Source organism: Choloepus didactylus, chromosome 3 (assembly GCF_015220235.1).
Source record: "Choloepus didactylus isolate mChoDid1 chromosome 3, mChoDid1.pri, whole genome shotgun sequence".
NCBI classification, from domain to species: Eukaryota; Metazoa; Chordata; class Mammalia; order Pilosa; family Megalonychidae; genus Choloepus; species Choloepus didactylus.
In genome coordinates this window covers 113853586-113881055 of record NC_051309.1, presented here as the reverse complement: position 1 = coordinate 113881055, position 27470 = coordinate 113853586, and the positions used below count along the sequence as shown (strand labels likewise).

General features: G+C 34.9%; 1 protein-coding gene and 1 long non-coding RNA gene across 2 annotated transcripts in view; one reads left to right on the top strand and one right to left on the bottom strand.

Moving 5' to 3' along the window:
• The window catches only part of LOC119529729, a 152635-nt gene extending 148270 nt beyond the window's left edge, over nucleotides 1–4365 (bottom strand). Inside the window, exon 1 of the long non-coding RNA XR_005215927.1 lies at nucleotides 4113–4365. This is a non-coding gene — a long non-coding RNA (uncharacterized LOC119529729). The remainder of the gene's footprint in view (nucleotides 1–4112) is intronic.
• On the top strand, nucleotides 287–26319 carry CXXC4 (CXXC finger protein 4). Its single transcript, XM_037830376.1, has 4 exons — nucleotides 287–454; nucleotides 575–650; nucleotides 3114–4429; nucleotides 22293–26319. The coding sequence occupies exons 3-4, from the start codon at nucleotides 3371–3373 to the stop codon at nucleotides 22335–22337; spliced, it is 1104 nt and encodes a 367-aa protein (XP_037686304.1). The 5' UTR covers nucleotides 287–454; nucleotides 575–650; nucleotides 3114–3370; the 3' UTR covers nucleotides 22338–26319.
• Nucleotides 26320–27470: the final 1151 nt, after the last annotated feature.

Here is a 27470-nt window from a genome sequence, read left to right as displayed (position 1 = left end):
CTTGTTCCCGGTGTAATTTGCAGCCAATCATCAGTAGGTGTCCACGTCCCTGCGTCCTCCTCACCTCCGCGCCAATCACCCCCCCTCGCCCCCGCCCCCAGCCTCCACACCTCCTCCCTAGCCTTTCTCTCTCTCCCCTCCCCCAGCAACCACACACTCGCACACACACAAACAGAGAGAGAAGGGGGGGAGAGGGTGAGAGAGAGAGAGAGAGAGAGAGAGAGAGAGAGGGAGAGACTCCCCGGCTCCCTCCCTCCCTTGCACACAGCGACTGGAGACGGACGGAGAGCAACGCGCTGGGAGAGGAGAGACCACCGAGAACAGCCCCGCGCTCTCACACATACACTCACACTCGGCTCTTTTCTCTCCCCCCACCTCCTCCTCCTTCCACCCCCACCACTAACACCATCTCCTCCTCCTCTCTGCAACAAGAAAAAAAAAAAGCCATTTACAGGTATTTTTTTTTGATCCGCATATTTATTTATACCCCCCTCCCCAACAGTTTGTTTACAAGTATTAAAGTTGTAATTGGGAGCTGCCAAGACACATCTGGATTTGTGTTTCTTTGTGTTAGGGGGTGATGTGCAACTAATTAAAGGCAGACTGGCAGCGTCTGCAAATTCTAAGGCTCCCCAAATAAAAAGAGACTGGTAAGTGATTGTTCTTTCTCTTTCTCTGGCTTTTTTTTTCTTAAATGTTTGCTGTCCTTTGGGGTTGTAAAAGTAGATTATTAATGCTGGGCTCCAGCAATAAAAGGCGTCGCTGTATTAATTTATTAATTAATCTGCACCCGCCCCTCCTCCTGAATGTTAAATATGACCTTTGATCTCTATGCCTCTGATAGACCAGACATACAATATTGGGCATGTTCAGTCACATTGTGTAAAGGTAAGGCAGGATCATGAAGTATGGATGTCTAATTTAGCTTTGGTATAGGTCTATAGTTATTTGTGTGTTTTTTATTTTGTTTTGTAAAGAAAATCCAAACAATAGCTATGACTTAGGTACCTTGTTCATGCTCCAGAGATGCATTGATTAAACAATAATGACCTGGATACTGGGCACAATCATTTTCTACAGTTTCTGGTGGCATTAAACCTTGAGGGAGGAAGGGGGGAGGTTATAGCAGTAAGAAAAGCAAGGAAAGCTTCTGTTTGGAAATATCACTCTAAGACCCTAAAAAGGGGACACTAAATTATTTCTTTACTTGGAACAAGGTCAAAAGACTAAAATGTTGAAAATTTTCCCTTCACTCAATGTGATGATATCTAATGCATGGTGGTAAAACTAGTTTAACTGAGTAGCAGTTATTATGCTCTTGCAGTTACAATGTGATTCGCAGAAACTGAAGCTATATGCATAGTCTTGCTGTGTCTTTCCCCACCCCCTTCCCAAGCATCAAGATTATTTAGCCAGGAGCATTTTGGGGGCACCCTTTGTATTGCCACCAGATCTGTGAAGGGAGCAGTTTTTCCTAATGCAAAACCACAGAGGTGGTTCCAGAGATTAGGGATTTGCTGTGATTGAAAGATGCCTGCTAGCTTCTAATCCAGCCAGGGGTGAGATTCCTTATCTTGATTTACTTTGCCTAATAGGGATTTGTTTACATAGACCCCTCTTTTTTAGGGCACCTCATCAGTAGGAATCGAAGTTTTTGCACTTGGAGCTCCGGCATAAATGGCTCATTAATCTAATTATAAACATAATTATTACAACTGATATCCATTTTGAACTCTGAATATTTAAGACTGAGGCAACTGGGCCCCTATTTAGAAATCCCTGAACTCCACATTCTAGACCAATATGTGAGCTTCAAAAGATGTCACAAAAAGATATTCTGGCAAAATAATCTGGAAACAAAGAAACTGGGTTTTCTTTTGGTTAACATACACTTTATATCTTTGCTTTATTTCTTAAAAGGCTGTGATGTACCTCTCCCTCTGTAATAAACAACTAAAAACCTCTTTCTAAAGCATAATAATGGCCTGTAAGAAATGAGATGATTGCAAATGCCCAGTTAACATTATAGTCTCCTTTTAAAAAGAGCAAAAGAAGAAAAAAAAAAAAAAACCCTTTTAATGGTTATTTCCTTAGGTAAAGAACACCTTAAGGGATTTTCACCCCTTTTGCTCAATGTAAAAATCAGTGACTGTAGGAGACCTTTAAAAAAAAAAAAAAGTCCTATGTTTTCCTCTTGTCTTGGGAAGAGACAGGAGTCTCCATTAGGAAAGATAGGGAATATTCTTAGAGACTGCAGGCACTTGGTTGAAAACCTGTGACATTGCTTGTATTATTATTTTTGTTACTTTTATCTAGCCCATCTTTCTTTTCTTTCTTTCTTTTAAACAAGTAGAACACCACCCTCTTACCCCCACCAAGCCCCACCACCAAATGGCTTGTACAATTGAGACCTGTCCTTGGTCCATTGAATTAAGACCCTAACAGAGCCAGCTGTGCTGGGATTCAAACTAATGACCGCAGACACAGAAGGACACTGTGGCAGCTGGTAGTTCTTTTTTCCCTGCCTCTTTAGTTCAGATTGTATGTGGGCAGTCTCTTAGCTCTCAGCTGTATTGTGTTTGCTTACAGTTTATACTCGGATGTATTGTAGACTTTCTCAGTACTTCATTTGCTAATTTCCTGTTCATTTTCTTCATAGGGCCATTGCTGTTCTCTACTTTACAGCATTTGCATGCCCAGGCAGCACTTGTTCACACATTTCATAATGTTTAAATGCCCTCTGCTTATAGGTAGTATGGCCCTCCCACCCCTGATTTGCATGTCTTTAGCACTCCAATTGCCCTTTTCCCTCGGCATTTGTCACCCCCGTCTTCCCTCTTTCCCTGGGTATCCTGGCTATTAATACATTTTCTCAGGGGGGTTATAAGAATGGGGGGGAGGAGCTGTGGTGTGCTGTGGGAAGGGAGGGAGCTGGGGTTGGGGGGGAGGGTGAGAACGGGGTGGGGGAGGTGTCACGTCTTGATGATTGTTATGCAAACGACCTGAGGATGAGTGTGGGAGCTTTCGGTGTCTGCGGAGGGGTAGCAAGGGAGGCTGTTTATTTTTAATCTTTTTCCTCGTGCAGCTCTTTGGAATGACTTTCTTTATTTTAGTTGTAACAGTTGGAGGATAATGCAAAGGAAGACGCTGCCTGGGAATTCACCGACTGTGGAAATGCGCCCCAGAGAGGAATAAAGCAGCCCTCACCTTGCTCTCCCCACCCGGACCCACTTTCCCCTCCCGCCTCGGCCCCCACCCCAACACCACCATCACCCCTTTCCCTCCCCCCCACCTTCCCCCCTTTCCCACCCAGGTGTCGGACCAGTCGGTCCCCACTTCCACCCTGCACCCCTTCTTCCCCCCCTGCACCATGAACACCAATGTCTGCGTGGAGCCCGGGCCGAGCCCGGAGGCCCCGGGCTTGCCCAAGGAAAGCCACCTGCCCGAGGGGGCCCTGAACAGCCTTGTGGATTACAACTCGGAGATGGAGCGCTACCGCTCCTTTGCCACTTCCTTTTACAAGACCAACGGGGGCGCCTTCCCGCAGGCGGCCAAGATCGCGCGCATCACCACCCCCATCTTCCCCAGTAGCGCCGCCGCCGCCGCGGCCGCCGCTCGCATCGGCATGTCCCCATGGAACTGCGACAACGCGGCCACCGCCGCCGCCGCCACCGCCATGCTCTGGGGCAGCGGCGGGGGCGGGGGCGGCGGCGGAGGCGGCGGCGGGGGCGGCGGCGGCGGGGGTGGCGGGGGCGGCGGGGGCGGCAGGAAATCCTCCTCCTCGGCCGCCTCCTCCTCCGCCTCCTCCTCCGCGATCCTCCCCGCCGGCGGCGGCGGTGGCGGCGGCGGCGGCGGTGGCAGCAGCAGCAGGACCAGCATGCACCACCGAAACGACTCCCAGAGGCTGGGGAAAGCTGGCTGCCCGCCAGAGCCGTCGTTGCAAATGGCAAATACTAATTTCCTCTCCACCTTATCCCCTGAACACTGCAGACCTTTGGCGGGGGAATGCATGAACAAGCTCAAATGCGGCGCTGCTGAAGCAGAGATAATGAATCTCCCTGAGCGCGTGGGGACTTTTTCCGCTATCCCGGCTTTAGGGGGCATCTCATTACCTCCAGGGGTCATCGTCATGACAGCCCTTCACTCCCCCGCAGCAGCCTCAGCAGCCGTCACAGACAGTGCGTTTCAAATTGCCAATCTGGCAGACTGCCCGCAGAATCATTCCTCCTCCTCCTCGTCCTCCTCAGGGGGAGCTGGCGGAGCCAACCCAGCCAAGAAGAAGAGGAAAAGGTGTGGGGTCTGCGTTCCCTGCAAGAGGCTCATCAACTGTGGCGTCTGCAGCAGTTGCAGGAACCGCAAAACGGGACACCAGATCTGCAAGTTTAGGAAATGTGAAGAGCTAAAGAAAAAACCTGGCACTTCGCTAGAGGTCAGAGGAGATGATTTCTTGTTTCCCAATCCTCCCCCTTCCCTCCTCACTCCCCTCACCTCTCCCCTTCAGGGCTTCTGGTCTAGCGTCAAGATGCAGTACCCCTTTTCTGAAGCTTCATCCAGGTGGTAAAATACAGTTGTAGGTGGAATGCGGAGGGCACGGCCTCTCCACCTCCCTTCCCAGATGCACCTCAGGTGGAATCACCTCCAGATGGGGAGGGCACCCCGCCTTCTTTATCTCTGGGGTAAATAATAGTAATAATGTAATTGGTTTGAAAAATCGGAAGTTTCACATTCAGTGTGGTCAACATTTTCCTTTGGTGGATTAAAACGCCTTCGTCCTTTATGTATATTTAAAAAAAAAGCAAAAATGCATCTCTGCCCTAAGGGTTGGACATAGCACATCCTATATATTTTTATGGCTAAGAGCTACATAGTGGCTCAATTCGAACAGTTTACTGTGAGGGCACAGTTCGTGGCACACAGGCCTGTGTTCCCATTCGAAAACATAGTATAGCAGGGAATAATTGCAGTTGAAATACCTGGACACAAAGGGGGGATTTTTAAATCCCTTCTAAAATAGTTTTTCTCTTCACCATGACAAAATGTTTCCCTTATTTTCTGCCTACCTGGTATTTTTTTGAGAAACCTGAAGGCCATCTGCAATTAAGGTGAGGCAACTTAGAATAAAGTGATATAATTAGTTACTTTCAGGGCAAGTGATGGTAATTTTGTTTAAAAAGTTATCTTACAGTTTCAGAGATGAATGAAACCTAAAATACGGTTACAAAAAAACATTTTCTTTGGGTTCTGCATTTGACAAAGTAACCATTTTGTTGGTTGTCAAAATTGTTCTGTACATCAAGCACAGTTTGGTTGATACCCTATAATAATAGTTTCCATAATAGTTTGTTTTTCTTATATGTCCTTAAAACAGACAGTATACAGATTATCCCTACAGCGATTGTTAAATTAGGCTTTTAATTATGTTAAATACAGGGATTGATGTGTTTGGTGGAGATTTTTATATGGTATCCTGATCAAAACAAAAAAAGGGGAAAAAATGGAAAATCACAGGTAAAATGGTTTTGATGGTATGTTAAGCAAATGAATATGGATATGCAAAAATTTAGAGTAGATTGTTAGATGTTCATCTATACATGAGACTATAGGGTTGGATTTATCATTTGGGAGCATTTTGTGGGCTCCATTGTAGGATGAGGAGTTGCTCTCACAAGTTCATCAGAAGGGTACCTACACATTTTTTGAAAATTGTGAACACTACTTAGAGGAGCTTTTCTCCAGGCCTGGAAAGTGAGTTTTAAAAGGATAAAAATAGAAGGGTTAAAGACCTTTGTTTCAAATTTGGACACAAAGAAGATATAGATTTGATTTGGGTTTTTTTTGTTGTTGTTTTTTGTTATTTTTACTTTCATTAATATAAGTCAAAGCAAATAGCACTTTGGATTTCTAAAAAATCAGTATTATATTGATATCATTATTGATTATGGTCCGTTCCATCAAAATACTGCATTCATTCCTGTTTTTAAGAGAAAACATTTCTTTGTTGAAAGTTTGACTCTCTCCATGGTAGTTTATTACATTTCCTTTGGCAGTTCTATATAAGCAAAGATAATAGCAACTTAAAAGATGCCATTCCATGTATTTTCTTAGGTGGCAAAAATTTGCTTTTAGTTTTTGAATTCTCTTTTCTGGATTAATTTTTTGTAACTTCCCTACATCTCTAAGGCCCATGGGAAATTAAGAGAGTTAATACCTAAATTTCCTATTAACACATAATTGATAAGTAGTACGTGGCTTTTATTTTTCCCTTGCAATTTAGCATCTAGAATTATAGAGTTGGTGTTGCTATTAGACCTTGTTTTTAGTTAGAACTATGGCACTTCCTGTGTCTCAGTTTAGGGTATGTACTAGATAGGATCACTGAACAATTCTGATGTAGATGATCTAGAGGAGCTTGATGTGAGTGTCAACAGGTTTTCTGCATGAGTTTCTATGTTGTGATATTTAAATTCCTTAGGCATTCTGATTATAAAAACCCCACACTACTACCTTGTCTTCTTTTTTAAAACTCATTCACGAAAGTTGTGTTGATCTTCAGAAGGTAGGCTGTAGATGGGAGGTGAAGCAAATTTCTCCTTGGACATGTTCTCCTCTCATCCTACCAGAGAATGGGTTGCGATTCAAACTGACTAAGTGTCTATCTAGATCATTTAAAAAGACAATGACAGCATAATTGCCTTAAGCACATGTGTAATCATGCAGTTATGGTTGTAGGAGACCAACTGGACACAAGTCAGAGTGATAGAACTTACACAACTAAACCAAAACTGGAATGGTGGATAGGTGAAAAGTAATCCTGGAGACCTGGTTTCCTTCTCTAATTGGTTTCTGCGAGTTATCATCCATCTGAGGAGATGTTTTGAGTTTGGTTGGACTCCCTGGCTGAGGGTAGTGATTTGGGGATTTACCATGGATATTGCTTGTGGATTTCAGGTATAAGTTCAGTAGCTAATATTTGTTAACTTTAAATTATGGAAATCAGTTAACTTCTAGATCATTTTTATTAGTTTCATTCTTATTTATCACTTCAAATCTTATGTGCCTTTCGTCTCTTTGACTCGTTCTCATTCCAAAAACTGGAAACATAATCAGATTTTTGGGGTGAGTAAACTGAAATTAAGACAGACTCACATGGATGTGTTGGGCTTCTTGCCTGCATTTTTTAAAAGCTTCCCCTTTAGCATTCCTTTTAAAAGTACTTTAATTATTTCCAGATTTTTCTGATTAGTCTCACTTTAAAAGCATCTTAATGCCCTAGGCATCTGTTTATAAAATCATTCCTTGAAAATATTCCATATGATAACAATGCACATGAAATAAATTTAGTTTTTCTACGACATTGTACACTCCATATTTGGATATAGCACTGTCCATTTAGTCAATTACTGTATTAAAATAGTAATTAATTATTCAAAGTTGTTACTGAAAATGTTGAGTGCCCCTTGTGTGACAAAATTTATTTTAAAATCGTGTATCCTAAATGATCAATATTAAATTCCTGCATGTTTTAAGGACCATATGAGCAGATAGGCGATCTTTATGATAATGTTACATAATAACACTTTGTCTCTTTAAAGGTAATCATTCAGTTTTTATATTCACAGCAGTTGCATTTTCTGATAGTTAAAAGATCTAACTTTTAAAAGCATCCCAATCTGATATGGCTCAAGGGATAAAATTGTCCTGTGGGCAACCCCAGTCTCTTAGTCCCTGAACATTGTTCAGGTGACATGATTGATCTCTGTGGGACAGCATTAGAGACCACACAGATCTGGTTTCTCTCCCATTAGTTGATTTATGGAATTACATTAGTAAGCAGTGCCTCAGGAGGTTTCCCTGCCCCCACTCTTTGCTCTCTTTGCTGTAAGTTACACACCATCTTCACCAAAGCTTTCAGTTAACTAGAGAAGGGATTTGAAAGGGGCATGTTAGAGTGCAGAGGCTGAGAAACTGGAAAATCAGGAAAAAGGATGATTCCATTGTCTGCTGTTTTTATTTCATTTCATTTCATTTCATTTCATTTCTTTCTTTTTTTTTTTTTTTTTTTGGTTATCTTCTGAACGAACAGACCAACGCTAGTTTTTCCACATTAGGTTTTGTTTCCAAGGGGTTTGGTGGAAAACATCTAGATAGTGTCCCAGACTTAGTAACTTGATTCCTAAGAGTGTTTAGGGGAGGAGAGGACATATTTAGTGTATGAGCTTTTGTGTTCTAAGAGCCACAGCGACACAAATTGTGCTTTTGTAAATTCTGGACAGAGCACTCTTCACAATATGTACAGAGATATGGCACCTGACTTCTAAAGAGAGTCAAGTGTACACCACACACATAAATGTGTCACATATACAAGGGTTTAAATATGAAATCAGTCAATAATTGGACAGGTCATCAGTTTTGAAGTTTGGTGACCTTTTTTTTTGGAACATTTATGGATAAAATATAAATGTTTCATGCCTTAAATCAAAACGTCTACCAGTTTGTCATTTTATTTCATATTTAAGAATAGAATTTCCATTTTCAGTTTTGAGAATCATAAACATGCCAGTATAAAATATAAATGCTTGTTTTAATTAAAAAAAGGAAATATATAATTGTCTTTAAAAGAGAAAGAGGGAATTATTCAATAAAGTTCAAAAAATTTTAGTATATTAGCAATACACTATACCACAGAAATAACAAAGGGAAAAAATACCCTGATTTTCATTAATGATGAGGAAAAAAGCAAAGAAAACTTTAGCTTTGAATGAAGTCACAATACAGATTTATGGACAAGGCATCACGCTGTAATACAAGTACAGTGAGTTTCTCTTTTTGTCTCTAGTTTTACTACAAGGGAGTCAAAGTTGTTTTTAAAAGCAGCATACATTATTAATAATTCCTCAGTGAAAATAATATCCCATCCCTTTCAAACATCAGGAAAATTCTAAGTAATTATTTATATGGCAATTAGGAATGGTAAAATAAAAGCAGTTAAAATCCTTTTGCAAATTATGCTGTCAAAATGTTGTTTGAAATTTAGCCATCATGAAACAAAATAAATATAAACAGCCAGAAAGCTAAATCAGAACAAACTAAACAACAACAAATTTAGGTTTCAATTTAATCAGATAAAAATATTTGGATTTTTCAAATAAGAATGGGCATGTATCTAGTGATGAAGGTAATAAAAGCTACTTGATTTTTGAAACTTTTTAAGGAATTGAATACGGAAGTATTGCTGCATGGTTCAATTAATCTTAGCCATACACTTTTCCAAATGAATGGATAAGAGTTTTGCATACTCAGACTTACAGATTAATAAATATGAACAATTTAATAAAATAGTCTGTAAGACTAAACTTGAAAGGTTTTCAAAAAGGATGAACATTTCATCAATATTTGCTCTAGGTAGAATATTGTTTATAAGGTTCCAGACTAAAGATCTCTATTGGGGTGATACTGAAAACACTGATGGTGTACTCTTTCTGGATAGCAAAGTGAGACATAAAACTTTTGAACATTTCTCAGGAATAGGTTGAGAGTGTGTTTTTAAAAGTATTCTCAAGTATTTGGTGGTCTTAAGATCTGTTATTTGACCTCAACTGGTCAGATTATCTAAATATATAGTTCACTTTTACCAGAAAACAATTTACTTTTTGATTTTGCTTCGAAAAAACTTTACAAAATGTCCTCCTATTCAAAATCAACTTCACAAGAGTTGATATAATCCAGTTTCTTTTATTTATTGTTACTCACCTTGCACAAAATACTTTTAAAAAGCTTTTGTATTTATCATATGGAAATATATAGTTGAGTTAATAATTTAAATTAAAGATTTATTTCAAGATTCATGTAAAGATACAAACTGGAGAAAGGTCTACTCTGTAGTTCCCCCTTTTTTTTCCTAGATTACTTTTAACACAGCAAAAAAGCCCCCCAAATACATGGTAAAATATTTACTTTTTTATAAGTAGTGTGATTTTCAGTCACTGATTAAAATGTCAGATCATCTTGGCTGAGGAAGTAGAGCACTTTAGACAACACCATTTTTAACAAAAACTTGTTTTCAAAAAAGCATTTTTTAATGAGTATAAATTTTGAGGATGTCATTTATGCCTAATCACGTTATTTGTGCCTCAGTGCCCCTACCCATTCTTAAAATATTTTTTCATCTAGCATTATGACAGTATCCTTAGGAGTTTCAATATATTGGGGGTGGGGCACATTGGTCATTTTATCCTTTAGTCATATCTTATTCCATTACATGCAAACACCTGACCTGAAATTGAATTATTCTGCAAGTATTCAAAAAGACTCCCTCCATTCAGCATCATATGTTTTCTGCTGTTTATTGAGTTATGTTGCACCATACTTCAGATGCAACAGCCATTTAATAATGTTGAAGACTTAGCTCTGCAGGGGCTAAAAAGGATCCCAGCAGGCTTGTTGACTTGTGCTCTAAAACATTACAGGAAATATGTTTTCCTCTGTGAAACTTTTGGGCTTTCTCTTAATTTCTTTAAAGAGAATAAGAATCCATAGCCAGGTATGAGATCAACCCTGTTGAATTCTTTCTATTTTTCTATTTTTTAATATATAACCCATCTATTTCATGTTACATTTCTTACTTTCAAAAGAAAGTGGCAAAGCAACAATTGGTTTTTCAAATAACTCACTTTGAAGATGTATATTTTGCTGATATAAAACAATGTATACAATCTATCTTCAGAAAATAAAATACTACTAGTTTCTTGGCTTTTCATTTCTTTTATGATTAAAAATTATATATGGACTAGAAAGAGCTCCTAGTATCAAGCAACTTACCAGTTGAACAACGTCAGGTACATCTTCACAACTTCTCTGAACTTTATTTCTTTTTCTATAAAATGAGGATAATAAAGTCAACCTACCTTTCAACTTTTTACTATTGTATATAGTTTAATGTTATTTGCAAATTAAAAGACATCATGCAATTTTCGGATAACTATTTTAAAGACATCAAGATAAAGTGAAGACAATTATATTAACAGATAATTATATACACCACCAGGTAACAGATTTTCAGAAACTAAACTCAGGTGGACTATTTTGTGGCTTGCATTTTCTGAGTATTTGCTTTAATTGTCCAATTTGGCAAAGATCTTGCTTCTTTTCACTTGGAAAGATATAAACCTGATAAACAAGTTTTCCTTGTTCCTGTACATTCATTGTTCGGTACATGCCAAGGAAAACTGAGCAAGTTGCCACCATTAATTTTTGTTTCTTTTAATAGAAGTATGTGTGTGTATGTGTGTGTGTGTAAGTTTTGCTTTACTAACCAATCAATTTTTATTTGGCTGCTATTTTACTTTCTTTGGATTTCTTTGAGCAGTTTTTTTTTTTTTTTTTTTTTTAATGTGAATTAGTTCAGTTTAGAAAGAAATTATTAAATGCTTATCATGAATTCCTAGTTGGAGAACATATTTAATGAACACTGGAAAATTGGAGTTTTCTTGTTTTGGTATATATATATATATATATACACATATATACATACATATATATATGGTCACATACTTCTATGAGTAGGATATAGAACAGATACATACAAATTTTGATATAAAAGTGAATGAACAGTGTAGAGATTTTTTTTCTATTTTAATAAGGTGGTATTTGTGAAATGAAGACAGTTAGTAAGCAGTACTTTCACTATATTCACAGTGATAAACCCTAAAAGATTTGGAATGCTAATCAAGAAGGCATTAAAAAAAAAAAAAGGGGAGAAAGGAATATTCAAGCCTGAATGCAATGTAGTATAGAGAAGGAGCATTGTCAAGATGGGATATGGATTCTACTTTGCTTCAGCAGTTGTAGAAGTTTTGCAGAAAATGGAAAATATAAAGTGTGGGAAGATAATTTTTCATGATTTGACTTTACATTGGGCTTGGGAGTCAGAGCTGATGCTAATGTTAAGTGGAGTGGCGGCTGAATTAGAGATAGAGAAAAACAAATTGTGTTGGAGCTGATGTTATTATTTTTACTGTGTCTTTGAAACATTTGGTAGAATAATTCCAAAGTGTAACTAAGAGAGAACCCTTCCAAAGATGAGTGGAAAATGGGATCCTATTTGTGTCTCATCTGCATCTCAATTCATATTTCAGAGGACCTTCTTGAAAGACTGAAGAAAAGTGTCAAACTAGGGAGAAAACTGTGCTGAAACTGCTGTTTCTTGTTCAAGGACTCAAACAACAAAAACAAAAAACCTTAAAATGATTGATAGTATCAAAAGGATGGAGATCAAGTAGGAAGAGAAGACAAAGGAATATATGTTTATAGCCCAGAAGAGTTATGGGTATTTTTGTGTATTTTAGCAGATCTGGCAAATTCTGGAGAAAATATATTTTCTCCCAAACTTGACAGAGTTAAAGGAGAGGAAATACATTTTTTAAAGATAGAAGACACTATAAATTTAATTGTGTAGAAACAATTTGTGATTGTTAGTGATGGCGAATCAGTGGTAGAAGAATAACTGTGCTGGAAAAGAATTCCCTATGGGAAATGTTCTTGTTTATAGGTTAAATGAGATCAGTGATGACTTTAATGAAGTCAGGAATAAGGATGAAAGCTAAAGTTCTCAGTTGTATGTATATGGGTGAGAAATGAGAAGATGTGGAATCTTCTATCAAACATTAAGTACTCTGTGCTTTACTTTTAATCCATAAAAAACAAAACAGGGAATGCTGGCATATTTCCATCCCCAAGGAAATATATTAAATCTTCACTATAAAGCTGCTAGATGTAGAATTACATTCATAATGAATTGGTGTGATTTTGGTTTTTCTTCATATGATTCTCTTTGCGTGAATATGTTGCCAGTATGAGGTGGGCTGTGTTTTATGAACAGCAGGTGAGAGCACTCTGATAGTTCATGACATCAATATGTTGGCTCACCACCAGGATTTTTAGGAAGTATAGTAGAATAGAATGCAACAGAAAATATATGAATGCATCACAAGTAGTATGGTTGAACTTCTGTTTCGGTTATATGCGTATACATAAGTGTATGTGTATGCATGTATTGGGCTGCTATGTCAAATTTATTTCTAACTGTCGGTTCCAATTTAAAAAGGGTTGAAAACCACTTGTAACAGCAACAACACTATTGAACAGCCTGTAGCGAGGAAAGAAATTATATTTGTACATGGAACATTAGTAACAAGATAAAGAGTACAATTTAAATGTGCTTCTATAGTATGTCTTCACTTCTTCCAGGTAGGTCTATAACTATGCTGTATATTCATGAATACATGGTGTTACTAAGCACATAGCAAACCCTTGATAAATTCAGTTCGATTTAACAAATCTCTGCATAAAATCTATTATCTTCCAAAATTTGTAAATGCTGTGGATACATATGTAATATATATACATGCATATACATATATGTGTAAATATATATATATATATACACACCCATACACACACACACCCTGGCTTAAGAAATTCTATCTTTCCTTTATTCCTAACTGCCCTTTTTCAATACCCCTGTAATTCCCTAACTCCAGGTCTTAGTCCTTCTTTCAAGATATTTCGTTCCTTATTCATATTCTTAATTCTCTGTCCAAGAAATGGACACATTTTTAAATGATATAATTGAAATTTTAGTAAACCCTGGAAACAATTTCACACCTATTTGTAAGCCTTGGGATTCCTTGATTCAACTTTGGTTTAGTTCTTTCCCAGATCCAGATAAGAAACACAGACCAATATGATTTCTACTTTACCTTATGTGGTTATGTGGTATAGTATTAAGTTTTCTATTAGAATTCCAGAATTTTTAAGGAATAAGAAAGAAAGAATACTTACATTGAACATATGAACATACTTAGAGAATCTATGCTATGATTTGTTTCAAGTCATAATTTACGGAGTACTGGAAACTCGTTTCACCTGGATAAGACAGAGAGATATATTAGAAGTAAGAAAGAAGCAAAGGAAGGAAGGGAGGAAGTGAGAGAAAAGGAAGGAAGGGAAGTCAGGCTAAGAGTTGTTACAGATTTAAGGGAAATTACAAAGGAGCACATTTGCAGAGATGATTGTCATGTTCAAGGTCATGTTCTTGGTTAAGTAAGAAATTAGTAGAAATAGTTGATGTCTTAAAATTTATGAGAAGATGGCATGGGGCTGGGTTTAGGCCCACTAAAACCTCTCAGCACTGTTTCTCTTCATTTACCATACTGGAAAAACATAGGATTAACAATATGGGGGAAAATACCTAGCTAATATATATATTATATATAATAAATATATATAGTGATATATCTCTATTATATATACATAAAAAAGAGATATATCATATATATATATATATATATATATATATATATATATATATATATATATATAAAATCTATTTAAGACTAATTCTCAAGTCTGCAATTAGAAATATAGAAAGACCAAGTTAGGAAAACTAATGCTCCAAATTAATGATGTTGTTAAAGGAGTTAGAGGCCATCCGGCATCCATAAATGACTAATTGTTCAAAAATATCAGTGTAGTTTTTAAATGGCTGTTTAAATAGAAATTCCTGGAAAGTACAGGATTGCACATATGGAAAGACCCCAGAGAAATATTGAGGAAAATAATACTAACCACTATATCATGTGAATTTTATGCCTGAAAAAAAGTTAGACTTACTAATTTACTTTGCTAGTTAGTTATCTATGTGAATGTGACTATATCTGCAAAAAGACAGAACACATGATACTAATAGAAAAAGAGAAAGTAGGAAAATTCCTTGAGAAGAAATTTGAATCAAAATACTTGAGGATTTGCTATAGTACAAGACTTGGTAATGTCCTAGTAGTGGAGAATGCTTACTAGTGCATATCTTTTTAATGAGGGGAGATAAACAAAAATATATTTCTAAAGAGCTAAGTAATATGTAACAACTTGATAAAGATTAAGTTATAATAATTGTTGACTCTATACCTTCTAATTGTGTTATTTAAAAAGAAGGAGAGAGACCAAAAAGTCAGGGTTATTTTGAGTCTGACCTTTCAGTGTGATGGCAATTATAATTTTAAAAAAAGAAAAAAGAAAGACTCCAAAAGCTGCATTATTCTCAGAAGTATAGTTTTAAATGAATATATTATTTTGATGACAACATCTAATTGATTGAAATGTTTGGAATTAATTTTCTCTAAATCTCTCTCAGAAATTCATGCACAATAAAACATGATTTAGTTTCTAGGCTGGGTCTTTCTAGCCCAGTGATTGGATTTTCTTGTCATAAAAGATTTTGAACCAAATGAAGTTCAGAGGCTATATCCAAAATGCTATCTGACTTAGACTAAGAGAAAAATTTCTATTAAGCTTATTGTTTTCAGTTTTCACATGATACGGAAAAAGCATAAATATTTCCCAAATTCCCAGAACTGAAATAATCAAAGAGAAGTACCATAATTTGAGTTACCTCTAGAATTTAGATATAACTATTGTATTTTATTTGAATATAAGCAGTCTGTCTAAACCAGAGATTTTTCATCACATTTTATATAAATATTATTCTTTTTGATAAAAGCATGGAACAGTTCATTTCCTGCTCTAGAATTAACCAAAAATTTCAAAACTGCCTATCAGAGTGGTTATGAAAAGGCTGCTGGTTGTTTTGTAATAGCCAATTAACAATGATCTCACCTAGATGTATTCTTCTATTCAACAAGAATTAATAGAGTGATTTTGAGGGGAGATCGAATTGTTGAACTTTTGTCTTTGCCATTTTAGTATGAATTTATGTATATATAATGAATTCTAAATATATGAAATGAAATACAAGGATTTCACTCATTCCTGGCAATATACAGTATTGATTTATTAACCTAATTTTTGCTTTTTCAGTCCCAATTTACTTTTAATTTTCTTCCACATTCTCTTACTCATAGAAATTAAAATACTATACAAAATAATTTTTTAAAAACACCTTTTATAATTTGTGGATTTTTGAAAAATTTTCCTTTCTTCTCACTCTACCATCATATTATAGTTTATTTTTATATGCCCAAGAACTTCTTATCACTAACTGCACATTTATATTATTGAAATGGTGTGGCTTGAAGTGTTTTACTAAAATTAATTGAAATATAATTACACACAGCATTAATTGAGAGACTTGCCTAAAGAAAGGTACTTAAGTACTATGTACTTAGGTGGTAGGGCCACTTCTGGACCAGTGTGAATCATGGTGGTAATCTGTGATTTTCCTTCCTACCAACCCGTTCCGTATGCATATTCCCCATTGGAAAGTTGTTTTCCTGTCTGATTCTATCACTATGTTGACATGACTTATCACCTTTATGACATAATTAATGCATAAATCATTTTTCTGTTTACAAAACTTACCTAGGTTTAGCTTCTAAAATCCTGCTATCACAGTCTGCTCTGGAGAGTGGTGATGGTGAGGGTGGTGGTGAGGGTAGTGGACGAGGAAGAAGAGATGACATTTGAAGGACAGAAGGAGTAGCAGGAGCAACAGCCAACTGAAAACAGATACTAGTGAAAAGGCCAGCTTTAGTTCTCCATCATAATTAAGGAAACCTCAGCCATCAGTGGAAATTTGGAAACCAGAAAACTGGCTCATATATTATGTAGTTACTTATTTGGTGCTTTTTCCACCTTTGGAGATCTAATATTCCTTTTGCGGTAATATCAATAGTTGTTTTTAGATTTTATCTGGATAATGAACAAAATAAGGTGTGCCTGTGCCAAATAATTATACAGTTATATGATCAATGAATCTGAGCTATGAGAAAAAATAATCTGATATATGTATATCACATATATGATACAGATGTATTACAACAGGATAGTAGAAGAAAGTGAGTTTAGTGTAATTTAGAAAGTTGAAACTATATTTATGTTAATCCATATATTTTAAATTGAGGTATTGTTATTAATACAAAGTTGTTTTTGTTTATAATAGCAATAGATTATTGAACTGTGTAATTATCGTTTATCATAAGTTAACTATTCTCTCAGACTTACTGGCTTAATAAGTATCAGTACCCAGGCTTTCTAATAATTGTATTGTAGTTACTTAACTGACTTTTTAAATGTATTTTTTATAATTAGGATATAGAAAAATCTTACTGCTAAAATAGTTTGTGGGGGTAGGCTCTGACATTTTCTAGGTATCATTGTCTATCATAATTATTAATTATCTAGAGATTTGTACTCACAATACAATTTTCCATTTCTCCTAGTGAATTTGGAATTTTTTTTCAGAAAAATTGAGAGCTTATGTAAGTTGATATTTTAGCATTCATTATGAATCAAATTAGGAAAAAAAGTAGTTTTTTTCCATCATCTAGGATCATTTTCCTTTTGTTCTTTCCAAGACCCCAAAGTTTAAATATTTCATAAGAAGCCAGAACAGAATATAATTGAATATCTGAAGCAAACAATTGGGCCTAATATTATCTTATGTCATATTTACTCACAAATTTCAATTGGAAAGTTTTAAAGATTCATTCTAGTCTTCAAATTCTGTTATGATAGGTAGACCCAACTGCATGAGGGTTTCCAATTTTATGCCCAGGAGTCCAAGAAACTTATAGTAGATTTCCTCATACTGATACTAATATTTCAGAAAGTTTTACACAGGGCTACATTGGCCAACTGCAGCTTGAAATTGCTTTGCATTTGGTTGGAAAAAGTTTATTTCATATCATTATGTTATATGTGAATCAGAATGATTGGGTGACTTGTTCCTTCATTACTAATGAATGGGAAAAAAAGAAATTATTTTTTGATTAGTATAAGAATGATGTTATGACAAAATACTGATCTTGACTTGGAATTCATTGAAATAGAACCATCCTGTTTTGCAGTATAAGTTGGAAGGCATTGGTGAATCACTGGAATTTTTGGATTAGAAAGTATATGAATAAATATTGTAAAGATATATTTAACATCAATTATATAATTTTCTGATATCATAGTCATTCAATTTATAATGTTATGCATTTTGAAATAAATTTCAGCATCAAGAGTTATCTCTAATTTGCTCTTTGAAAACTCAATTTTGGTATTATGAAAATGATGCGTTTTAAGTGCAGGGTTGTGGACATTGCTACATTTTACGTATTGTATCTAGATATGAATGGCCAATCCTGCAGGTCCTCATATATAGATACTCCATATTTTGCTTCTAGGTGGTAAGTTTTTTTAGACTTGACATATTTTTAACAAGAATATGTAATTGCATGCCGGACAGTCTATGACTGCTCAGCAGGCACCAAAAAAAAAAGAGATGCTTATGCTCAAATGCTTGTTCTCAAGGTGGCACTTTTCAGGATTCTTATTTGTTTTAGGTTGTTTAATTATATCTTTATTGTGGATTTAATGAAAATCAAACCGCAATACATTTCTTCAAGAGACATATTAATAGTTTTTATACGTATTTTTAAAGAGTTAATGTGAAATATACTTGAGCTTGGATTATATCATTCTCTTACACAAGGAAATTCCTTCTCTTTTAAAAGTGTTTTAGGAGGAAAAAAACAGAAGACATTCCTTTAAGCTTAAAGGTCCTTTCATATCTGTGTAGGGATGAATTGTCTGGAACACTGTGCTTTACAGCAGTACCAGAACTAGTCGCTGCAGGTTTCTCCACGGGCCTCCTTGGAGCAAAGCTGCTGTTTGTCAGTGTTTGCACCTGCGTGAGCAGTGAAGGCTGCCTTAAACAATGCTGATCACCTCAATTCTATTCTTTGCATCCCCGCCTCCTTCTCTTCCAGGGAAATCTGGCTTTCCTGTCACTCAGGATAACGATTCCCTGCAAGCATCATTGAAATCCAGAAAGTCACTGTAATCTCATCAAGAGTGTGATTCCCCAGCTGGGACTCTTGAATTTATACAACCGGAAGGTAGCTGGTCAGGGTAATTAACCCTCCACATTGGTGGGCTGAGCCCCTGCACCATTTAAAATAGAAGTCCTCTTAAAGAGATAACCTCATTACTTGACAGAATTAGGGAAGGTATGTCCCAAATTAGTACAGACTTCATCAGAAACCTAAAATTTAACCCGGTGTTTTAACTGTAAAAAATAGGGCTGCTTCACACTTTCCACTGAGCCTGGTGAAAATTGGGCAGGGGTTAGCTACACATCTTCCATTTTTTTGTGACCTGTGGGACAATAAGGAGTTTTGTTATCTTTTTACACCTGAAATAAAATCGTTAGAGAAACCACACTACAAATTTCTGGTGAATGCCTTGGTAATTTGTTCTAATTAATGTGCCTGTGGTTTTTCTAACTTTTCTTTCATGTTTTCTTGTATTTTAGGTGATTTCCCAATTCATTATTTTTAGATTTCATGACCTCAAAGATCTTAATATAAGGAAGAAATAGTTTTCAGAAGATGCTTCCCTGCTTACCTTCTTCCTTCCCTGTAGCAATGATAGTCCTTATCCTTATATCTGGTCTCAATGTATGAATAGTATGTACACATCAAAGTGTGGTTTTGTTACAGATCATGTTAGAATGGAAAACCCGATCTTTTATTCATATTTGCATTGTTTATTTTTCAGTGCTAATAAACATTAAGAAGTGATTATCTTCTTCCTCACATCAATGACTTTTCACATTAGGTGGCATTTTATAAAGCTTGCTTTTTCCAGATACTACAAATAAAATTCAGTAGCAGAAAGGGGGCACAGGAATAGCAAAACTTTGGAAAGAGGATTTAAAAGTATTTCTAAGACATAAGGACTTCATCTCATTTAGAAAATTTACTCCATATATTTTTTCTGTTTATCATCATAAACATATATGTTTATCCAAGATACAAGATTATATAAGTATATACATATAATCTTGTTTCCAGTTGGCATGTGTGAGCAAGCTGGCATCTCCATGTCATGCACTATGCACATAAATGTGAATATATATGAGCATATATATGCACAAGTTCATTTTTCACATGTGAATTTGAAACCATAGATCCATAATTGCATGGATTTGTTTGGATCTAACTTATCTTGTTAAAAATGATACTGAATTTATATAAGTATGCTTACTTATATAAAATTTTTTCTTAGTTGGCATCAGGCATAAAGTTAGCATCTGGTATGAACTAAGTTTTCATTTATTGCTTATATGTATGTGCATATGTGTTTATGTGTAAAACATGAATATTAGAATGAATATGTTATGCTTTTATTACTTCATGCAGTTCCTTTATAATGATTAAATAAATATGATCAGAATATACAATTACTAAACTTATCATTCAAAAGTTAATTTTAGAAAGTAGTAAAGAGCTTTTTTCACAAACCAAATCAAGTGGCAGGGATATGAATATAGATAGCGAGCAAGAGAGGAGATTTAACCATGAGGTAAAAGGAGTAAATAAGTATAAGTAATAGGATCAGTACTATTATTATGGGAAGAAAGAACATTTGTGTGTGTGTTTTTAAGAAAATATTCCACAAGGTAAATATTTTTGTATATTCACATGCAAACTTGGGTTAGATAAATTGTAGTATATCATTAGCTTGTTTTTAATACATTCATTTTGAAATTAATTTTATTTATTATGTTGGCCATGAAGGCAGTTTTTGAAAATTTTTTAATGTAGATATTGAAAAGCAACTTTGTTCTCCAAAATGGTTTTATTCATTTAAATTTCTAATTGACATCTTATTCAATTAATACACTTTTATTTTTAGATAATGTTACTTAATGTTTACTATGTCAACTAAATAACTCGTGATAAAGTAAAAAAAAAAAGACAACCTCAATTATTAAAGAATGTTTATAGAATAATTTTATTTTCTGAAATTTGTATTTTCTAAAATATGAAACTCAAGCACTGTTAACATAGTCTTCAGATGTATTTACAAGGCATGTATGTTTGGAGTGTGTGTGCACATGCATGCTTGTATACATACTTAATATTTTGGTAGTATTCATATCATACCAATTTATATACTTTTTTATCCTTAGCATCTGTCTTACAGTCTATGCAGGATTGTTGGACTTGCATAGTGAATACAAAAAATTCTCTTCCATTTGCCTCTATGCAAAAGTTGACTCTTAGCTTGTTGCTTCTTACATGTCTTCAGTATGTACTCATATGATTCTGTTTTATGTATACCATTAAAATATAATGGTTAGAACAGGGTGAGGTATTTTTTAAAGAAGAATATGGCATGATGAATTACTGGAATGTTAATATATTGAGAAAAATGCAGTAGGTTAAGTACTGTTTATCTAACAAAAAAAAAAAGACGTAGTAGTAACTATATAGTAACTATAAGCTTTTTGTTAAAAGTGTATTTTCGGTGTTACTCCTTTGGAAACCATTCAGTGTTTTTATGGTACAAAAGGATAGTTATGTTCCATTGAGTGTCATTGATTCATATAAATTTGTTTCATGTATTTGACACAACTTTGTTGAAAATGCAGACTCTTAAATAATGATATATTTTGTCAGTATAGATCTCATTATATTATATACAGGTATATGCTTAGCATTTAGTATTGATGAATGATAAGTTTTTATTTTGTTATGAACTTCAGAATAAGGGAATCACTGAATTTTGAACATCTGTCTTACCTAGGTTGCCTAAATATGTATTGTGAATTTGAACAAAAAATAGTGATCTAAATTTCATTTTAATATTCAGTTAAGGTTTGTTACTATGCTTAGAGAAGAGTAATTAAAAAGTAGTCATTTTAACTGTGTATAATTCATATATATTGCACATTGAAGACTATATACACAGCAGATAATGTCTTTTGAAATAGAAAAATAAAGACTGATGAAAAATGCTTGGTGTGTAAACGTAAACAGCAAAAAAAAAAATCCTTTTCTGTGACATAATTGTGTCATCTATATATATTTTGTGTGACATTAAGATGATCCACTCAAAATGATGTAGAAATCCTGCAGAGCAGATACAGGATTTAAGTACGTGTGCTGGATGGTCTCCTGCTGTTGGTTAATAGTTTGAACTTTTCCCTTTATTCTGACTGCTATCCATATTCCATATTCTTTATTTCCTAGGTTTTTAAAGATGTGTATTAATCTTCATCAATAAATTGGCATTAAATTCAGTATTCTACTTTTCATAATATTCTAAGATTTAAAATTTTAAATTTCATCTTTTATTAAATGTTGAAGCATAAAGTCATTAAGTTATGTGTGGTTGACTTAAAATATTGCTAAAATGTAAAGGAGAAAAAAATCTAATTTTATATTGACAAAGAAAGAATTCTTAACTTATTTTCTTGCTCTTTTTTTTTTTTTTTTTAATAGAGAACACCTGTTCCCAGCGCTGAAGCATTCCGATGGTTCTTTTAAAGCGGTAGTATATCTTATCTTCAAGGCATTTGGAAGTGAAGGGCAAACTAATGTCTTGTTTTAAGAAACTTCTTAGTCCACCACTGAAGAAAATATCCAGATATTATTTTCATTTTATGTATAGGGGTTTCTTCAAAAAAAAAAAAAAAAAAGAAGAAAAGAAAAGAAAAAAAGACATAAAATTAATCTGGGGGCTAGGGGAATTGGCCAGTCTATTTACTTTCAATACACTGATTCTTTCTTTGATGTAATTTAGCTATACTAGTGAAGTTGTTGTCTATTTTGAAAGTGGCTGTAAAAAGTAAGTTTGGGTAAACCCCTGCTGTAAAATCATGTATCTTTGCAAAGTACATATCTATACTTCATTTTCAAATATATGTGTTTCAGTACTGTAAACTGTACAGATAGCAACTTGTATTTTGTGTGTTTAGACACAAGGAGACAATCATGTCTGAGCATCTATGGAGATTAACAGTTTATACACAACAGTATGGTTCTGCAAGTTAAATCTGGAGCAATAAATTTTAGCTTTAAATATTTTTTGCCAGTTGTTTCTAGAAGCAACAACAGCAGTGGCACTGTTTTACCATGCATCTTTCCGTAGAGACTTTGATGCCAAGTTTTACAAGATGAAAAGGTTATGATGCATCCAGCAATTATTCAGTTGTATTGTTTAAGAGGGGAAGATGTTATGAAAGTTTAAATTAATCTTTTGAGCACTATATTAGAGTAGTGGTTATGCACTTGCATTGCTTACAAATGAGCTGTACAGAAGGGTATACCTCCCAAATACTTAGTGTAGTTGACTTGTCTTGGATTGCACTGTAAGGTGGAGTACTCAGAGTAGTTGGTACATGCAGAATCAGTTGTATAAATTAAAAAACAAAAACAAAACTGTTTTCTAGGATATGGAATAAATAAAGTATCAGATCTTAGGGGGAAAAATCCATGACTGACTTGTTTTCCCAGCCCTACAAGGGCTGTAGATGTTTTTGTTTGTCTATTTTTTGCTTTTTTTGCGTGTGGTAGGAAAAATAAAAACATAATAAAATGTATCCGAATGTTTTAATTCCATGTATTATATTAAATGCGTAGTTTTGTTTAAAAATTTGAATACATTGCAGCCTCCTGCACCCAGGCATGGCTAAGTAGATTTTTTAAATTACAAAGAATTAAACACATTTATGAAAGTGAGGCTTTCTGTCTCTTTTTATCTTCCTTTCTCAAAGTCTCCTGGTTGGACTAGTGGCCTTCCACCTCGCCCCTCAGTGGAATCTACCGTTGCTCCCGTTTGTTCTTGTCACCTGACTGCATTCCTGAAAAGTCAGGGCCACAGTATGCGGAGTTCCATAAATGCAAGACAGCCCCCCAAACACAAAGGTTCTAGGTGTCATGGGATCTGTGCTACCTTTCCATGTAGCTGTTAGTTTTCCTATGACAGTCAGGGTTTTTAAGGTCCTCCCATTAAGATGAATATTATTTGCAATGACATGACACCTTACCGTTTTATTTTATTTTTCACCAGATTACAGAAACTATTTTCAGTTTCAGGAATAGAACAGAGTAAAGCAAAAATACATAGATTGTTAAAGTTGTCTTTTTAATAGAACTTTTTGTTTATTTTCAACTAACCAGTTATGTTAACCCACAGACATTCATTAGCCTGCTTGAAAATGTTAGCAAAATGGATCATGAGGAAAAAAATAACTTGAGAAGACAAAGGGTGATGGAGTAGTGAAGAAGAATGTAAAGTTTTAGAAAGATTAGCAGATGAATATTTTTGAAAAGCTAGTTGTAGTTTTGAAGGGGAAATAAGAGGACGGAGAAGGTTTTAAAAACATGGAAGGAGCAATCCATCATTACAGTATTGCGGATAAGGCCAATGTGACAAGTAAGTGTGACTTAAGTTTCCTAGAGTATGAATGAATGCAAGGTCTAACAGATAAGGTCAAATAGCCTTTTTGAGGAAAATCCATTATGATTACACCCACCCCTCTTAGAGTATTAACCACAAGCTGTAAGATGCTTTATATTAATTTTGAGATAGCTCTCTACTTGATGTAACTTCCTTTGAGGCTTTCTACTTAGAATTTCTATTTCTGCTAGGGGACCAATGAGAACTATGTGAGTTCTTTCTCGTCCCATTTTCACTTTTTTTATTTTACTTTTTTTTAAACCCAATTTGCTAATTGATTATGAGTAAGTGAAAACTTATTTTCACATTTGAAAGTTTGTCTTGCTGTTTGAAAAATGATGGTTGTTATTACAGAAGTGAAAAAAAGAAACTTCTATTCAGACTCTATTAGGATACAATAACCTATGAAGATTTCTTAGCAATGTACTGAGGGTCTAAAATACATGCTAGTATTGCACGTCTTGATGTGTTTTTGTTTGTTTTCTTAGAGAACTAATGAATCTGTATTTTGTAAATGTGGTGTTTTCCATGTCAATTCAGGTTTTTTTTTGACAAAAGATACTGAAATTGAAAGGTTTAGTTTTTCTTTAATTCTCGTATATGTTTTTATTCTTGATATTGTTCTTTTATATCACCTATTTTATGTTTTTGGTGAAATATACTTATATAATATAGGGTGCCTATAAAGTTCTCACTGGTGCTGTATGAAGACAGATATTACTCTTCCAGTCTCCCTTTAGTTTTCTTCCCCTTATGGCTATGTGCTGTGAACTTGTAAAGCAAATTATTATGATCCTAAGGAAGTGATTTGAAGGTTTACATTTTTCATGATTCTAAAATACCAATGAAATGTAACTTTTAAAAATTTATCACTGTATGTTTCATATTCAATACCAAGAAAATTCATAATATAACAAATAGAATATAGATCATGTGAACTGTCTATACAAATTAAAAATTATATGTCAGATAAATGGAATTAAAAACCTTGTAAGAGATGTCCACATACACAGGGGTCTTGTCTTCTCCAGGTGTGAACAAGGAGATGTCACATCCTGCTAGTATTTGTGGAGAGCATAGAAAATACTTGGGGCATTGATACATAGTGCAGTGAGCCAGTTTCCTTTTCATAGTCACTCAACACCCTAAAATACTGCAAGAAAATTGTAACGCAAACGTTTTTCTTTCCAGGCCTTCAGTCCAAGGTGGCTTTCTGATGGTTTCTTCCTGTTTGTGTACAACCAGAGGCACTTTCACAAAGTAGAAATGTATTCATTCTTGGGGAAGAAAACATTAATAGTCTTCCCTAGATTGAGTATATAAAAATTTCCTGATTGCTTAACTACCAACACCCAACTTCCTACTTCTAAAAACATTTATAGGGAGAGAGAGATGGTGAGCTTACTATGAATTAATATTAAGGAATCTCTAAAAGAAAGGAATATTTCCTTCCTTTCATTCAGAACCCCTGGCTTGTAAGTTGTACAATTAATGCAAAATTAATTGTCTTTAAGCTGATAGTATCTGCAATCAAATAATGAAAAAAAGCAGTTAAATGAACACACTAATCTGGGTCAAATACGTTCAGCAAAAAGCCATAGTGGGTCTTTGATCATAGTTAGATTCATAGTGAAATCAAACAGTTGGTTCTCATGTAACAGCTAAATGTTTTGGATTTTGTTTTCATTAAATTTGACAGTTTCACACTGAGATCTGTATTTCTAGAGAATAAAAGACAGCTACTGTGGTAGGAGGGATTCATTTTCACAAGTGCAAGGAAGTCAGAGATATTTCAGGAACATGGCCACAAAGTGTACTCCTTTCACAGTGTTCTCCTATTTCTGAACTGTGCAGTTATCTATTAAATTTTCTAATAGATATTTGTGTAAGGTGTATGTATGCTTGTGCAATTATTAAAAAAAGCAGTTTTGGAAAACAGTGTATTTATTAAAGAAAATCACATATGGGGCATGTACAAAACTGTAAAAAACTTAAAAAAAAAAAAAAAATCACATTCAATTTGCCCAGTAAAGTTGTTTTTGTGAAATTTGTGTTGTTAAATAAAGGACTTTAGTACTCAAAATATCTCTATTTTTCCATGAATAAATTTTTGTTTGTGGGATTTTAAGTAATGAGCATATGATCTTGAAAATCTAATTTTGTTTACGATTTAAAAAGGTTATAATTCTAAACTGGTCCTTCTGTCACCAGAATGAATGCTGTGTATTAATCTTTCATAAAATATGCCAGTGATGTTCATTTTTGCTTTTCTATTCCATATATCTTTCCTGTATATTTAAAGAGAGGAAAAAAGAAGAACATGATTCTTTTAACATTTATCATAAAGGATATAATTTTTCTGAAAGCTTTAAAAGGTCACCTAAATAGAGGAGGAAATGAAAGCGCCCAAACTTTTCTCCTTCCTTCTCCGTCATAAGTTTGCCAGGAGAAAACATCCCATGTATTCCTCGTGCCATGAATGAAAAGTCCTGGTGATAATACTTGAAAGCATTAGAGTGCATGGAGAAATGTACAACACTGGAATTTTATCTTCAGCCACTCCCAGCAGTACTCTGAGATGAAATTTTTATCATGTTACTCTTTTTATTACGGAATATTGCAGTCCACACATGCTGCTTATTACCTGGTGGTGAAGGTTCCTGACCCTTATTTTGCTGCTTCTCAGTACATAAGTCTAATTTCACAGCTTTATACCTTGGAAATCCTTAAAATGGTTGCAAACATGGAACTTCAAACAATTGAATTTATGTCTACAGAATATCATACCACTCTAGAAGATTCTTATACATTTCCAAATATTAGGAAATGCTATATTAGTGCAAAATAAAATCCTATTGACCATGGCAACAGGCTTGGATTATTTAGGGTAAGAAAGAAGAATTAGGCAATGTGAATTCTGAGGTCTGGAATATTCAGCAATTTCACAGGTAAGTTGCTATACTTCTTCATTGTATTTTGGTGTAAGCAACAACAATATGGCAAAATGTATAAAACTGGGTTTTTGTAGATAATACTTTCCTTACTTGAAACTCTTCAGGGATACCAATACTTGAAGGCTCATGTGTAATGATAAGAAGGTAATTCTTTAAGATATTTTGAATAAACCCAAAAAGGGATGGGGGGATAATTCTATAATGTATTTAAATATTGAGCCATATAATTTCATATGACTTCTGCAGATTTGCTTATTCTAGAGT

Excerpts from the sequence above, each read along its gene's own strand:
- CXXC4 (XM_037830376.1), top strand. The coding sequence starts at position 3,371 with ATGAACACCAATGTCTGCGTGGAGCCCGGGCCGAGCCCGGAGGCCCCG. Across the intron at positions 4,430-22,292 it reads AACCTGGCACTTCGCTAGAG|AGAACACCTGTTCCCAGCGC; the intron begins GTCAGAGGAGAT and ends TTTTTTTAATAG.